General features: G+C 58.0%; 2 protein-coding genes across 11 annotated transcripts in view; one reads left to right on the top strand and one right to left on the bottom strand.

Annotated features, from left to right (window-relative positions):
• On the bottom strand, nucleotides 1–10,307 carry ABCF2 (ATP binding cassette subfamily F member 2). Of its 3 annotated transcripts, XM_084859727.1 has the most exons (14): nucleotides 9,432–10,305; nucleotides 8,616–8,828; nucleotides 7,677–7,859; nucleotides 7,316–7,487; nucleotides 7,118–7,213; nucleotides 6,925–7,027; nucleotides 6,588–6,683; nucleotides 6,351–6,470; nucleotides 6,014–6,103; nucleotides 5,813–5,923; nucleotides 5,639–5,701; nucleotides 5,237–5,365; nucleotides 2,092–2,295; nucleotides 1–947 (listed from the first exon to the last, which is right to left on the bottom strand). In XM_084859727.1, exons 1-14 carry the CDS (start codon nucleotides 9,598–9,600, stop codon nucleotides 810–812), a joined length of 1,887 nt encoding a protein of 628 aa, XP_084715853.1. In that variant the 5' UTR covers nucleotides 9,601–10,305; the 3' UTR covers nucleotides 1–809. The 3 variants fall into 3 exon arrangements, with proteins under 3 accessions (XP_084715853.1, XP_084715854.1, XP_084715855.1); XM_084859728.1 differs by lacking the exon at nucleotides 6,014–6,103 and having other exon boundaries at nucleotides 9,432–10,307; XM_084859729.1 differs by lacking the exon at nucleotides 8,616–8,828 and having other exon boundaries at nucleotides 9,432–10,306.
• Nucleotides 10,037–16,134, top strand: part of CHPF2 (chondroitin polymerizing factor 2) — a 21,160-nt gene continuing 15,062 nt past the window's right edge. For 2 of the 8 annotated variants that reach the window (XM_084859723.1, XM_084859724.1), the window contains exons 1-2: nucleotides 10,037–10,339; nucleotides 10,939–11,390. In XM_084859723.1, the coding sequence (XP_084715849.1) occupies nucleotides 11,095–11,390 (296 nt within the window). In that variant the 5' untranslated portion in view covers nucleotides 10,037–10,339; nucleotides 10,939–11,094. The other 6 variants (XM_084859718.1, XM_084859719.1, XM_084859725.1 and 3 more) reach the window with 5 other exon arrangements.

A 16,134-nucleotide genomic window follows, 5' to 3' on the forward strand; every position in this document is an offset into this window, starting at 1 on the left:
TAAGCTAAATCATTCGAACTTTGTTAGATGTATTATTCATTGGGGGAAAACCAGTAACACAGAAAGTATTAAATGAGGGACCAATATGGATATTTTAAAGCCGTTGAATTCAAATTACTTTGTTTATAGAAATGCCTCAGCTCTGTACTGGGCTCCAGTGTGCTGCGAGAGTAAGGATCTTCTTTGTTCCTCCCACCATCTCTGCTTCTGTTTACTCAATTCAGGCTCTCACTGGCACAATGGGAAATGGATGCTACTCAGTTGCAAGTCCAGGAAGGGCAGGGGAGGAACTATAATCTGGACTGCTGCTGCCCTGGTCTCCCAAGCTCCTCACAAGAAGGCAGAACTATGGAAACATGTTTTCCTCTTTATTGACTGATATTCTCAGGCAGGTCTGGCAATTACGCTGATAAATAATTGTTAAAAACAAACAGAGGCCAAACGAGGTTGGAGTGAAGTCTGGAGACTGAAGCAGAGGGCCAGTCCCTCCTCACCCACTGTGCAGCAGCATGCTGGGCTCCCCCTTTGCACAGAGAGGGATGGAGAAACGCCGTCCATAGGTGGAGGGGTGCAGTCAAGATGGAGAGCTGCAAGGGCCGTACAGCTGGGGGAGCAGAGGGAAGAGTGTGTTGAAGAGAGGAAGAAGCTGCAAGAGGACTGGAACAGAACAAGGCAGGATGAACAGCAGCAGCAGTCTGATCTTTCAGCCCCCCCCCAGGGGGTGTGCAGCAGGTCAGGTTGGCTGGGCTGGGGGCTGGCACCAGTCTCTGGAGAAAGATCCGGCTGACCACCCACTCCCCCGGCAGTGCTCAAATGTTGTGGGTCTTCTTGGTGAGCTGGGGCTCCTCATCCACCAGCTTGGACTTGAGATGTTCCTTGTACGAAAGGATGTCGCCAGCCCACTTGGTGATTGTCCGCTTCTCACACACCCAGATCTCCTGGGCAACCTGCAAGGGAGCAAGGGGAACCTCCCATGAGACACGGGGCTGGCCAGTGCGGCAGCTGGATGAGGCCAGAGGCTCCACCTAGTCGCAGGTGCTGTCTCCAAGACCTGCCGGTCGGGTGCTTCTGGGACCTGTGAGGTAGCAGGACAGCTGCACCCACCTGATGTCCTGCCTCTGCATGTGTAGGCTACACCCACCTGTCAAAGGGAAGAATGGCTGGGAGATTATTTTTTAAAGCTCACTAAACTTGGTGGCTCTTTCACATTTTTAATGCAGCAAATTCCAGGTTAAATTGCACATTATGGGAAGAACCATTTTGTATGGTCTCTCCTGCCATACTGAAAATTGCCTTCTTTTGGTGGCTCTCAGCCCTGGTGTTGAGAGAAAAGCTCTCTCCAGAGCATGGGTATAAACCTTTCCTTGAGCCCTATGAATCACCCCAACAAACACTTTAGTGTTCCTTGTAGGGAAGGGCCCTTCTCCTGCATGCAATATTTTAAGCGCAGCTGCACCAAAGGTGCATTTATATGGACATTACGATACTCGTGGTTTTACCGTCAACCCCCTAACTCGAATTTGCCTTTTTCACTGCTGAGTTTGGCGTTTTCGCAAAACATCCACTAAAACCCCAAGAACCCCAACAGGGTGTCTTGTGAAGTTAGGACTTTTGTCTTGTTTTGATTAGCTCAGTCACCTTGCTCAAAACCTTCTACATACTAGTAAAGATTTCAGCATCCTGGAGTGTTTGGGTATCATGCAGACACTTGGTCGCCTCTAGGCAATTACAGAGGACTTCATGTGACTCTCCTCCTGTGGCATGTATGACCCAACAGGGGCAACACTGCTAGAAAGACTTCAGAGGAGTCACTCCCCAGAAACACGAAGCCCGACACTGACTGTACCACCCCACCCCACCCCGGAATCAGAACCCACTGACCGACTCATCCTTGCAGAGGGGAGGGGAGAGATTCATACAGGCAGGAATTCCTCACGCACACGCCCCACCTCACCCCAGTGAAGTTCCACTCCAGCAAGGCTGCAGACTTGTGAGCGGGATGGGAGGCTGTTGCCGTGGCCCAGGTGGAGCAGGCAGCCTGCGTTTCTGCCCCAGAGCCCCCTCCACGCCCTCTCCCCTTCTGCGACTGACCTGCTGGATGAGCCGGAAGTCATGGCTGACGAGCATCATGCCCCCCTCAAAGTCGCTGATGGCGTCAGCCAGCGCATCAATGGTCTCGATGTCCAAGTGGTTTGTGGGTTCATCCAGAAACAGCATGTGGGGGCTCTGCCAGGCCAGCCATGCAAAACACACACGGCATTTCTGCCCATCCGACAAGTTCCGGATTGGGCTCACCTGCCAGGCAGACACAGACACACACACCTGTCTCAATGCCAGACGGGCTCCGGCCCCACAACCTGCGCTTGCTATAGCAGGCTGGACTGAAGTACCGCAGCCCGTGCCCCTCCCAGCACCGACCCCCCAGGATTGCCAGCGGCGCGTGGAGAGACTCCTCCATCCATTGCGCCAGCACTTCCAACAGCCTCTGGCCAACCCACAGCTGAACCTTTGGCAGACAGTCTTCTTGCACCAGGTCCCCAGACCCGTCTCTGCTTCCTGGTTTCTCCTTTAACTCTGTCGTCATCCAACAGTCCACTTGCCTCCCTAGCTGATTTCCCATTTTTGATCTATTTAAAAAATCCTTTACTGTTGGCCTTGATGTCGTTAGCGATGTGCTCCGCAAGATGCTTTTTTTGCATCTCTTACTGTCTCCTTCCATTGCTTTCGTGCAAGTGTGTCCTCCCTTTTGTTTTCCTCATCTGAGCGAGCCTTCCATTTTCTGAAGGAAGCCTTTTCTCTAGTAGCTTCCTGGACACTGTTCGTTAACCATGCCAGTGACCTCTTGGACTCAGTGCTACCTTTCCTAACCTGTCATATACATACTAACTGAGGTTCTATTATTGTGGTTTTGAGTAACCTCCCAGCACTTTGGAGGTTAACCCTCTTTACTACCCCTTTCAGCTTCCTTTTCACTAGTTCCCTCGTTTTAGAGAAGTTTCCTCTTTTGAAGTCAACTCTGATTGTGCTGGACTTCCTGGGCAATTTCCCACTTAGATAGAAATTAAGTCTGATAGCACTATGGCCACTGTTTCCAACTGGTCTGACAAGATCTAGATCTCATACTAAGGCCTCTAGGTCATCTCTCCTCTGGCCGATTCCATGGCCAACTGTTTTGGGGCAGTCTCAAACAGGCTGTGTGAACCAGCATCTCTGGCATGTTGGGGGAGAGACAACGCAGAGCTGGAACCCAGAGTTAAACCCACTTGCATTGGGAGCGACCACCACGTTCACAACAGTCCAGGGCAGGAAGAACACTATTGTGGACCACAGGACACAGTCCAGGGCGAGTCCTGCCAGAGGCTCAGTAAAGTGCTCAGATCTGTTTTCCTCAAAAGCCGCCTTACGTCCCCGAGAGTCACCAAGGGTGGGCATGCACATGCCCTATCCTTGGTCCTGCCGCCATCCGAGCCTGGGATTTGGAGAGAGGTGAGCAGGGGCCTTCGGTGGCTGCCCCCAGGCTCTGGAGCCCTCTGCCAAGGAGGTGTGGGTGGCCCCCTGCCAGTTATCCTTCTGCTGGCAGGCCTGCGGTGTGTAAATTGGTCTGTGGATGAACAGGGGCTAGTTGGTGGGGTGGGGTCTATTTCTTTCACTAGTATGTTTCTATGAATCCGTTTTGCCGCTATGTTTGAATTCAGACTGTTTTTAGCTTTTATTTCATTGTTGTTAACTGCCTTGAGCGCCACTCTTGGCAGAAAGGCAGAATAAATATTTGGCCCCCCACCAGAGAGAACCTGCCTGCCTAGATAAGGAGCAGAGGGATTTCACAGGCACGAATGGTTCTATCTGAACAATAAATGTCAATACTGTATTGTATTCTATGCTGTATTGGGGGGGGTTAATTTTTGTGAACTGCCCAAAGAGCTTCGGTTACGGGGCGGTATAGAAATGAAATAAATAAAATACATAAATCACAGAATGGATACAACGATCAACCACCTGTTACTCATGCTCCTAGGCTACAAAACTCCCTTCCAAGGGGGGAAGAAGTATGGATGGCCCTTTCAGTTTTGGTGTTCAAAGAGGCTTTTATAAACTACACGTTCCAAGCAGCTTTTATTCGACTTTAAAAAAAGTGGGATTTGCTGCTGTTTTATTGTTGTAACTTTGGACATTTTTTGTACTCACAGTATTGTATTTTAGCATATTGTTGGCTTAGTGCATTTTTTAATTTTAAAGCTTAAAATAGTATGCATATCAAAATTTATTTTTTTAAAAATGGCTCCATCCCCTTTACTTGTAGCCCCCGCCCCCCTTTTGCTTTTTGACTCTGCCTACCTATGGAATGCGGACCCTAGGATCCCTCCGAGAATGGAACTCAGCACTCAGGTCAAAAATGGTTCCCCACCACTGACTTAGATTAAATATGTTTTGTTATTTTATGTTTATAACTCCTTGCCACCTGGGGTGAGCTTTGTCCAGAAAGGCAGCCTATACATATTTCAAAAAATAAAACAAAACTGCCTCCGCCCCACATCCTGCAAGGCCTTGAAGGCAGCCCCAGGCCGGCCCGCCAGGGCTGAGGTGCCCTGTCCCAGTCACATCTCCTGGAGTGAGCCACCCTCTCTCACGGGAGGGAGGAGAAGCAACCCCTTGGCACCGCTGGTGTGGCAGGAAGCGCCCTGCTCAGGGGCAAGTGTCCCCTTCTGCCCAAGGCAACCGGAATGGGGACAGGGAAAGCGTCGTCCCCAAGCAGCCTGCGCTCCGGGGAAGCCTCCCAAGGGGAGTGCGCAGGAGGCCAAACGCTGCGGTGTGGAGCAGCTCCAGTTCCCAGGAGTGGGCTGGCCAGCCACTTTGGTCCTTCCCTGCTGCACGTGCCAGGAATCCTCCCTCGTTGCTGGCATGAACTGGGGCTATCCCCTGAGGCGGACCAGAGACAGCCAAGCAGTAACAGCCCCTCCTCACCTGAACGAACTTCCCCCTTGGCCATCCTGAGCCCCTCTCTCTCTGCAGATGACTTTCAGCAGCAAGCCTTCGATGACGGAAGAGACCACCAGCGCCCCACCCAGGCAAAGCCGCAGCGGGAGGCTACCCCAGAGCACCTGCCAGTCCCCTGCCCCCAAAAGCCTTGCCTGGCTTCCCCCAGGGCTGCCCTCTGGTCCTGGGCAGCCACAGAAAGCAGCCTTGAGTGTGGCGGAGCAAGTGCCAAGGCTCCCCCCCGCCCCCCGGCCAGACCAACCTGCTGCTTCCCTGTCAGCCCGTAGCGGCCAATGATCTTGCGCATCTCCTCCTTCTCTTTGATCTCTGGATAGCACTTCATCATGTACTCCAGCGGCGAGAGGTCGAGGTCGAGCTGCTCTTGCAAGTGCTACGGTGGCCAGGCCAGGCGAGGGGAGGGGGAGGTGATGTCAGACCAGGAAAGGGGAGGAGCCCAATGGGCTACTGCCTGCTCCCCATCCATCTATCTGGAAAGCAGAGCGGTCAAGCCCCTCCCTGAGCATGGGAGGCCACACTGCTGCTCTGCCTCCCCCTCAGCCACGTCCACCTGTCGTGGGCACCGGGAGGCGTGGCTGCTGCGGAAGAAGACCAGCCCCATTCCTGCCCCCTAATCCCCAGTTACAACCAAGAAAGAAACCGGCACCTGGTGGTATCTGCCAATCTTGACGTGCGAGTGCTTGCGGATCATGCCGTCACTGGGCAGCAGCTGGAAGGGACGGAAAGTGTTCATCAGCAGAGAAGAGGCACCACCTGCCAGGGCCTAGGTGAGGAAGCTCCCGCTGCCCAGGGCCACACCCCAGTCCAGGAGGGGGCTTACCTCCCCCGTGAGGAGCTTCAGCAGCGTTGACTTCCCAGCCCCGTTCGGTCCCACAAGCGCGACACGGGTGTCCAGGTCAATGCCGAACTCCAAGCTGCTGTAAATCCAGGGCTGAGGAACAGACACAGTGAGGGCTCCAGCCCAGCCATGAGTGATGCTACCTTGACCCCCCGCACTGCCCCCGCCCCCCTGAGGACTCACCCCATCCTTGCTGTATCTGAAGCTCACGTTCTGGACCATAATGACGGGAGGGGGAATCTTCCCACACGATGGGAAATAGAAGGAGAGCGTCTGGCAGCGGCGGGGGACAGGGGGGGGGCAGGCATTAGGAGAGTCGCACCGGCTGCTTGGCCCCACCCCACAGAGCACCAGCGAAGGGAGGCCCTGAGCTACGAGCCCCCCGCCCAGGCTGACCTGCCCCTCTCCGGAGCCCCAAGGCTGCTCATGTTCCTGTCCTGTCCAGGGCTGCAGGCTCTGCACCTCGGTGCCTCGCTGGCCCAGCTGGAACCCACTCGCCTGCCCCCCACCCAAGCCCTACCTTGTCACTGATCACCCGTTCGGTGAGCCCCGAGGCCATCATCTTCTGGAGGGTCTTTTCCTTGCTCTGCGCCTGCCGAGCCAGCTTGGCGCTGCCGTGACCAAAGCGCGCAATGTAGCTCTGCAACAGTGGAGAGCGGCTGTGGGCACCTGGCAGAGCACACAGGCTGGGAAGGGGGCCGGGAGGCAAGCCCGCCCTCCGCAGGTGAGGCCCTGTGCCAGGGGCCCAAAAAGCTACCTTCATGTGGGTGATCTGGTCCTGCTCCCAATGGAACCGCTTCATCTGGTTCTCCTCCAGCTCCAGGCGGGTCTTGACGTACTGGTCATAGTTGCCCTGAGGGAGAGATGGCAGAGGAACAGGGCTCTTCTTATGACCCTCTAGAGCCCCCTCCCCACAGGCAGCCCCCTGGCCCCCCAAAGAGACCCTTACCCCATCCTTAGTCTCAAAGACCTAACGTTCACACGCAAGCTGTGAGAGGAAAGCCCATCCCCAAATTCATGGGACACCCCCCACTAATCCCGAAGGCCCAAGAGCCAGCAGCACTCCCTCCACTGTGTCCGGCCTGCCTGCTCACCGTGTAGTACTTGAGTTTGCGGTTGTGCATGTGGATGATGTTGGTGCAGACGCCGTTCAGGAAGTCCTGGGAATGCGAGATCAGGACAAGGATGCGCTTGAACCTGCAGCGAAGCAAAGCAAAGATGAAGGAGAGCTCTCCTCAGCCAAGGCCGGGGGGGGGGGGGGGAGAAGGTGGTTCCTGACAGACTTACGTCTTCAGCTCTTCCTCCAGCCACACGCAAGCATCCAAGTCTAGGTGGTTTGTGGGCTCGTCCAGGAGCAGCATGAAGGGCCGGATGAACAGAGCCCTACGAGGGAAGGGGTGTGTGAGGAGAGAACAGGACAAACGGCGCCTCCCCACCGGGATAGTCGTTCCAGACTCCCAGGGAAGGACCGGCCGGCGCACCCACCTGGCGAGAGCCACCCGCATCCGCCACCCACCGCTGAAGTCCTTCAGCCCCTTCCTCTGCATGGCAGGGGTGAAGCCCAGGCCATGCAGGATCCGGGACGCTCGCATCTCGGCCTTGTCGGCATCCAGCTCCTCCAGGCGCTCGTACAGCTCCATCAGCTTCTCGCATTCCGCTTTGGGAGATGGGGAAGGGACAGCTGGTCAGTCACCAGTGGGGGCTCTGCCTGACCCAGCTGCAGCCCTGACCAGCTCTCGCTACTGTTGGCGTTCCCCCGCCCCGCCAGACAGCATCCAGCGGGGAAAGGACGCTTCCACAGGCAGCCCTCCCCTGAGCTGCACCCTGAAGGGGCCAGGGCTATTACCGTCCTCGTGAGCGAGCCGTTCCGCCTCGCGCTCCAGCATGGCTCTTTCTGTGTCCACTTCCATCACGCACTGCAGGGGAGTCTTCTCACTGGGAGGCATCTCGCGGGTCAAGTGGTAGATGTCAATGTGTTCCGGGATGGGCACCTCCCGCTTCCCAATGGCTGACAGCAGCATGGACTTCCCTGGATGCGTCAGAAGGGCAAAGAGATGGAGAGGCTCCGCTGGTCATCCGGAACGGCCTCTGCAGCAGCACAGCGAGAAAGGGAGGGGCCGGGAAGGCCACCTGCCACTACCAGGCTCTGGGGCAGCTCCTGGGCCCTGGGGCCGCAGGTGATGCTTGCCAAGGAGCCCCTACGTGAAACATTTTTCTGGCACTAGCCAGCATTAGGCTGCTCAGTCTGGGAACTACCGTATAGATTCCAATAATGCCTGAGAGGATCAACACAGGGGCATTGTGGGGAGTTGAAAGTGGCTCCCAGCTGGGTGATGTTGGACAGAGGAGCCTGTAGCTACTGCTTGCTGGCATCGCCAGGTAAACCTGCCAGAGCTCACCCACAGGGCAGCTGACTGGCCCATCCAAGGGGGCCACCCTGAAGCCGAAATGTCATCCCGGACCACAAAGCCACACAGTGTCCCCCACCACCTCCAGAGCAACTCAGATGAGGGCTGAGAAAAACCAAGACAAATCCTGCCCCATCTGGACTGGCTACACGACACCGGCCCTCCTCAGGGCAACCTCTGTCCTCCCATACGGAGCCATCCATGCTTCTCTTGCACCTGCTCAAGACAGATACATCAACCGCTAGAGTGCTGCTGAGGGGGTGCTCAGGGCTGCTGGCCCTGGAAAAGATTACTGTCATAACCCAACAGCAGGGACTTCCCAAGACAGTCCCTGCCCCCACTGCCTGCTCCTGTCCACACCACCTCCTGGGGCTCACCAGCGCCGTTCAGGCCAATGAGGCCATAGCGCCGCCCGGAGTTGAGCTCCAGCTTGGTATCGCTCAACAATTCCTGCCCGTGGAAAGTGAGAGAAAGGTTGATGATGTGGACGTCGGTGCTGTTGGGATGGGAGGCAAGGACCCCTGTCACAGCACGGGCAGCTGCTTTCTTCAGCTCGAACTCCTCCACGGCCTTTGTGATGGCATCCACGTCTGGGGGGAAGGAAGGCCAGGGTGAGGGGCCAGCCAGCCGCCTCCCTCGCGTCCGCCGAAGGACTGCTGACGCTCCCCCACGTGCAGGGCCGCCCTGTGCCGCGCCCGTGAGCCCGCGCGCCCAACGTAACGCAGGGGCAGCGGCCGGCAGGACGCGGAGGGGCTGCTGGAGCACAGACACCCCAGGGACACCTCAGGCCCTGGGCCGAAGAGGAGAGCCCAGAGACGGGGCCCTGCCCCGCAACCCCTGCTCAGAAGTAGAGGCTGCTTTCAGAGCGCCTGCGGGCCACCCCCGGCCCGGAGGTGGCTGGAGCGAGTCGGCGCAGAGCTGCGGCGGGAGCCCGAGCGGGAAGCGACCCCTCAGCGGAGCCGCCCGCGGCCGGGCCCTGGCACAGGCCGCCTGCCGGGGCTCTGCAAGACGGGCTCGGCCCCGCCGCGCTGGGAGGCTGCTCCGCCCCGCGGCAGGCCAAGCTGCCGGGCCGGCAGAGGGCGGCGAGCGCGGCCGGCCGGCCGGCCGGCCCGGGGGCGGGGCGGCGTCGAGGCGCGGGGCGGGCCGGCCGGCGGACGAGGCTGCCTGCCTGCCTGCCTTCCGGCCGGGCCTACCCGTCTCGCCGGCGCCGTCGGCCTCCTGGCGGCCGCGGAGCTCCTCGGCGTCGTCCGGATCGGTGCTGCCGGCGTCGCCGTTCTCCTCGGGGGTCTTCCGGGGCCGCTGGCGCGCCTTGGCCGCCTCCTTCTTCTTGGCCGCCTTCTTCTTGGCCAAGTCCGACGGCATCGTCCTGCCTCGCCGGCGCGCGCGGACGAGAGGGCGAGGGAGGCGCTCAGCCGCGGCGGGGCGGGGCGGGGCGGGGCGCGGCGGGGCGGGGCGGCCGCCCGGCCCGGCCCGGCCGCTCTCCGGGCACGCGGGGAGGGGAGGGGAGCGCCGCGCCGCCGCTCCGCGCAGGCCCGCCGGGGAGAGCGAGGCTCGCTCCGCGCGGGCCCGGCCCACCGACTCGCCCGGCTCCGCTCCGCTCCGGCCGGCTGCGCTGCTGCCCCGGCGCACTTTCCCTTCTGTCGCAACGGAACAGCTGCTGCCGCGTGCGCAGGCCCCGCCCCCTCCGGCGCCGCTCCCAATGGCCGGGCGCGACGTCCGCGCACGCCGGGCCCCGAGCGCCGCCGGGAAGGCGAGTCTCCGGGAGGCGGGCGCGAGAGGCGCGCGCCCGCGGAATTCTGGGAAATGAAGTCCCCGCGGCGGCGGCCGGGGCGCCGGACGAGAGTGCCGCAGCGGAGCCGACCCGCGCCGCCCCCGCGGCGGCCGGCGAGCGGCTTCCCCCCGGGCAGGGCCCGGCTTGGGCGGGAAGCTCCGCCGGCGGGCAGGCGGCTTCGCACACGCGCCGACGGAGGGCGCCGTTCTCACGTGCCGGCCCGCGGTCGAGAGAGGGCGCCACCCACGCCGCCGGGCCTCGGCGCCCGCCGCGCCCGGAAGCCGCGAGGCCCCTGCGCGCCAAGGCGAGGAGGAGGGCGGCGGCGGCGCGGCAAGTAGCGCAGGGGAGCCGGGGCGGGCGGAGCCGCGAAGGCGCGCCGCTTCGCCGGGGCCGCCCAGACCTCGGCCGCCGGCGCAAGCCTCGGGCCCTGCCGAGCCCCGGGGCCGCGCCCCGCCCCGCGCGGCCGGCCCTCCCCGGCCCGGCCCGGCCCCCTCGCGCCCGCGAGCCCTCGCCCGGCCGCATCGCCCCCGCGCTCCCGCCGCCGGCCTCCCGAGCAGCCCCTCGGCGGCTGGCGCGGCCGCCCCGAGGGCCGGGCGGCCCTGGCGCGGCGCCGTGCGGGGCGGAGGGCTCCCCGCGGCGCCTCCCGTGCTGCAGGGCGGCCGGGGGACGTGGCAGAGCAGCGCTGCGGGGCTTGCCCCGCTCCCCGCCGGCGTTTCGTGGCGGCGCCCTCCGGAGCCCGCCCGCGGAAGGGAAAGCCCGCCGTCCGAGGGGAGAGCCCCCGCCTCCGGCTCTGCCCCTGCGGGCGGGGGGACCTTCTCTGCGGGGTCAGTGCTGCTGCAGGGAGGCTGGGTGCGCCGGGCGGGCGCGGGGGAGCAGCCGCCGTCCCCTGCCCGGACAGCTCACCCTTCCCCCTGGCTTCTCTCCAGCAGGGCCTGAGCGAGGTGCCCAGCTGTGGATCCGTCCGGAAGGCGGCCTCTCCCCGCGTGGCGGCGAGTGCCTGGGGCCCGGAGCCTCCCTCTCCATGGTTCTGGCCCCGCGGCTGCCCTAGGGCCCCGCTCCCCCACGCCGCTGACTGGCCCCAGGCCATGCGCGTGGTCAGCCTCCTGGCCTCCCTGCGGCCGGCCTTGCCCCTGCTGCTGGGCTTGTCCTTGGGCTGCAGCCTGAGCCTGCTGCGCGTCTCTTGGGTCCAAGGCGACGGGGGCGACCCGTGCGTGGGCCCTGCGGCGCTTGGGCACGGCAGGCAGCCTGCCGCAGGGCAGCAGGAGGGGGAGGCCCCCGAGGCTGGAGGGGGGCCAGAGCAGGGGCCAGCGGGGGAGCATTTCAAGCCACGGATTGTGCCCTATCACCGGGATCCCAACAAACCCTATAAGAAGGTGCTCAGGTAAGAGGCTGGTTCCTCTGGAATGAGGGTGAATCGGGCTGGGAGCCTGGGGATCCCACCCCCCCTCGGCTGCTGTTTTGAGTGAAGGGCCATTGGCTTGGCCATCCCTGTGGGCATCCCAGCAGACTCCCGAGAGCGTGGAGGGGGAGGAGGGCATGCTGGTGCCCCCATGGCTCTGGAGCCTGCCCACGTGTCCAGATGGGGGCTGTTGTGCTCTCTGGAGAGAATAATGCCTAGGCTGTGTGTTTTTCTGGTCCTTTGGGAGCCTTTGAAAGTTTTTATGTATACTGATGACAGGACCTGTCAGGCTGCTGTTGTTATCATCCCCCTGTAGCAGTTGGGGTGGGGGCTGAGGTGGCGTGAAGGGTGCATGTGTGTGGTTTGCCTAAGGCCACCCAATGGGCTTGTGGCTGAAGGAACGTTTGAACCAGGGGTGGCTTTGCTCATGGTCCCCCCCGCCCATTTCTTTCCCAGGAAGCTCTGCTGAGCTAGCCCACAGAAGGGAAAGCGATTTCTACTGTAGCTTTTATTGTGCCCCCCCCCCAGTACGGTAAGCAGCAATCCACGATAAAAGGAAACCAAAAAAAAGCCCCTTTTAGTATGCAGCCCTTGCTGATCGCACGGTGTGGTTCCCATTCCTCCCTCTGGTAGCTTATAGCCAGGGTGGGAGGGCATACGAGCCTTAGAAGAGCCCTGAGGTTGGATCAGACCCAAGGGTGCCGTCTCGTCCAGCATTCCGTTCCCACAGTGGCCAGCCAGAGGCCCCCATGGGAAGCCCACCAGCAGGACATGCATGCAACAGTGGCATTCTCCCACCCATGTTCCCCAGCACCTGGTATACAGCAGCTGGCACTCTGCCTCCTAGCATTCTGCCTCCACACATAGCCATCAGGACTAGTTGCCACTGATCATCTTCTTCATGAATTTGTCTCCTTTTAAAGCCATCCAGATTGGTGGCCATCAATACATCTTGTGTTGGCAAATTCTGTAATTAACAGCGCGCTGTTTAATAATCTCGTTTAAGGATACAGGGAAAGCATAGTAGGAGAGAAAGGGCAGCACCCGTGAGGCTGCCATCCCTAGCTGTGCAAGGGCATCGTGAGGTGCCCAGGTCTTGGAGAGGGCGGCAGAGCAGTGGGTTTAGGGGCGGTTCAGCACAGTCTGCAGCTAAGCTTGGGTGGGGGGTGCTGGCGGGTTGGCCTTCCTTGGGACAGGTGGATCAGCACCTGCTGATCTTTGGGTGCCTTGCTGCAGGCCAGCAAGCGTTTCTGTCTCCTAGACATCAGAAGAGCACTTTTCCCATCCTAAATGTCAGTAGACATCTGCGTGGAAGCATTTGTGCACATGCCGCTTCTGCTACTGAAAACAATGTCCTGGGCTAAGCATGTACTCAGAGGCACTCTTGTTCTGCAATTCTATGTCCACTTTCTTGAGCCGGTATTTTGACCTTGGCTCCATTTGGTGGACATTGGGGTTTTGTGAAAAACAAAGTAGACCCTCCATAAGCCTAAAGCTTGCCCACCCCTGTCCTGAGGGCCCATGTTGTCTGGTGGTTGGAGTGGGGGCAGGGAAGAATGTCCCTTTGGGTCTGGGATCTGTCTTCATTGGCCCTCGCGTGAGAGAAGCCTCAGTATCCACATTGCTGCTCTATGCCCCACAGCTGGACCAAGCCACTCCTGCGTGTTCTTTGCTGCTGAGAACTCTGTGCCTCACTAAGGGAGTGTGGGGGGGGGGGGAATGTGCACTCCAGCAGCACGTGGGTGGGAGTGGTTGGAAACAGAGGGGCCATGGAGGGCCAAGTAGGCTGTGCTTAAATTTGGAACTGCCCCCTTCATGTCCAAAGTGCGGTAGGGGGTCATAAGAATATGAGAACTTAAGAAGAGCCCTGATGCTGGCTCAGACCCAGGGTCCATCTCATCCTGCACTCTGTTCACACAGTGGCCAACCAGCTGTCGACCAGGAACCCACAAGCAGGGCATGAGCACAACAGCAACTCCCACCCATGTTCCCCGGCAACTGGTGTATATGGGCTCACTGCCTCTGGTACTGGAGGTAGCACATCGCCATCAAGACTAGTAGCCACTGACAGCCTTTTCCTCCAGGAATTTGCCCAACCCCCTTTAAAGCCATCCAAATTGGTGGTCATCACCACATCCTGTGGTAGTGAATTCCATAGTTTAACTATGCACTGTGTGAAGAAGGACTTTTATCTGTCCTGAATTTCCCACCAATTAGGTTCATGCGATTACCCTATTGGGTTCTAGTATTGGGGAAGAGGGAGAATAATGTCTCCCTATCCACATTCTCTACACCACGCATAATTTTGTACACTCTATCATGTTTCCCCTTAGCCTCCTTTTTTCCAAGCTAAATAGTCCCAGCTGTTGTAGCCATCTCCCATAGGGGAGATGCTCCAGCCCCTTGATAACTTTAGTTGCCCTTTTCTGCACTTTTTCCAGCTCTACAATATATTTTTTTAGGTGTGGTGACCAGAACTATACACAGTATTCCGAGTGTGGTCACACCATAGATTTGTATAGGGGTAGTATGATATTGGTAGTTTTATTCTCAATTCCTTTTCTAATTGTGCCTAACATGGAGTTTGCCTTTTTACAGCGGCCGCACGCTGGGATGACATTTTCATCGAGCTGTCCACCACAACCCCAAGATCTCTTTCTTGGTTGGTCACCACTAGCTTGGATCCCCTCAGGTTATACTTGAAGTTTGGATTTTTTGCCCCAACGTGCATCACTTTACACTTGCTTACGTTGAACTGCATTTGCCATTTAGATGCCCATTCTCCCAGTTTGGAGAGATCCTTTTGGAGCGTCTCACAATCCCTTTTTGTTTTAACCACCCTAAATAATTTGGTGTAATCTGCAAACTTGGCTGCTGCGCTGCTCACTCCTAATTCCAGATCATTTATGAACAGGTTGAAAAGCATAAATTGACCATTTATTCCTACTGTCTGCTTTCTATACTTTAACCAGTTACTGATCAATGAGAGGACCTGCCCTCTTATTCCATGACTGCTAAGTTTGCTCAGGAGTCTTTGGTGAGGGATTTTGTCCAAAGCCTTTTGGAAGTCCCAGTAGACAGTGTCTACTGGATCCCCCCGTCTACATGTTTATTGGCACTCTCAAAAAAAACTCTAAAAGGTTAGTGAGACAGGACTTTCTTTGCAGAAGCCGTGTAGATTTTTTTTCAGCAGGGCTTTTCCTTCTATATGCTTACTAGTTTTATCTTTAATAATGCTTTCAACCAGCTTACCTGGAACAGCCGTGTGTTTCCCCGGCCGTGGGCATTGAACTCTTAGGTTAGGTACCAAGATAGTGATAAATCAGATTCAAAGGTTTACTTACAAGGAGACTTTATTGGGTAACTTACAGCACACAGGCATACCCAGTGGTTGGATCAGACAGCTTCTCTGAACCCAGAGCCATCTGGTACAATGGGGTTTATACAATACATCATAGCAGTATAACAGCAGCAAGCACCCCCTAGCGTTCATTTCCAGCATAAACTAACAGCACTTGGTTCTCAGCACAGCCACCTGTAAACAAACTTCGCTTCCCAGGCAGAGTGCTTGATAACACTCTCACTCATTGGTATGGAATGTTCTAGGCTGTGCTATCGGCCCTTTGAATCATCTTCACATGCTCAGAGGCTTACTAGCAAAGGAATTGCAACAATAATAAACTTAAGCAAGCATTATGGATCTCTAGGCCCTTCTAACACTACAAATGACTTGGCTACGCTCCTGGGGCCAATAGAAGCTGTTAAGCTAACCAGCCTGTAATTTCCCGGATCCTCTGTGGATCCCTTTTTGAAAATTGGTGTTATATTGGCCATCTTCCAGTCCTCTGGAGCTGTTGCATATTTTGGTTAGGAGATCAGCAGTTTCATATTTGAGTTCTTTGAGAGCTCTAGGATGGATACCGTCTGGGTCTGGTGATGTACAGTAAGGGCCAGAAATGTTGGAACAAGGATAACCGTTTGGGCAGTTGGCCTCTGCACACCACCACATTGATGTTGAAAGGAAACACACCCAGATGGGAGCGAGGCCAGGACTTCCAGCTGTAATTCAAGGGGTTTGGCAAAAGTGGGGCACTTTAGGTTGCAGAGCATGACATGCAAAATGGGACTGCTGGGTTGTTTAGGGGCTAAACAGCCCAGCTGTTAACAACAAACCATGGGTTTCGTGTCTGAACAGCCCAGCGGTCCAGGTTCGCATGTCACACTCCGCAGCCTACGAAGGAGGCAGTCGTGGGTTGCTAAGTAAAAGCAGACGTGGTGGGCACGCTGCAGGCAGCATATATGTCCCCTGCTTGTCCCCAGCAGCCCGTGGGTTAGTTAACCCATGTGGTGTCACATTGCGCACACCAGATCATTAAAACTCTACACCCCACGGGCTCGGCCCTTAATAGCTCATACAGCCAAGGAGGACTCGCAGGGCATTCTCAGAGTCCCCCCGCCGCCCCCAAGATGCACCCGTGGTTCCAGTTGTTCCTTGTCCACATTTATTTTCCAAACTCCAATTTGAGCGGAAGGACCCTGGGAAGTCCAAGGGATCCCGTGACCTTTACAGTGAACTGTGCAAGCCTCCTGCCCAGATCGCGGAGTCCCTGCAAGCGCTATCAGCAGATGCCTCATGGTAGCTCTTCCCTCCAGCAATACCCAGGGAAGGGGGGAGTCACTGACCCAGGAGACTGCAAGGACGATGTGGCCTTCAGCCACCTTCATA

The sequence above is a fragment of the Heloderma suspectum genome, chromosome 5, assembly GCF_057233095.1.
Source record: "Heloderma suspectum isolate Gila_16-S chromosome 5, 16-S_ref, whole genome shotgun sequence".
NCBI lineage: Eukaryota > Metazoa > Chordata > Lepidosauria > Squamata > Helodermatidae > Heloderma > Heloderma suspectum.

Excerpts from the sequence above, each read along its gene's own strand:
- ABCF2 (XM_084859727.1), bottom strand. The coding sequence starts at position 9,600 with ATGCCGTCGGACTTGGCCAAGAAGAAGGCGGCCAAGAAGAAGGAGGCG. Across the intron at positions 8,829-9,431 it reads CGACGGCGCCGGCGAGACGG|ACGTGGATGCCATCACAAAG; the intron begins GTAGGCCCGGCC and ends CCTTCCCCCCAG. Across the intron at positions 5,702-5,812 it reads TGAAGCTCCTCACGGGGGAG|CTGCTGCCCAGTGACGGCAT; the intron begins GTAAGCCCCCTC and ends CGTCCCTTCCAG.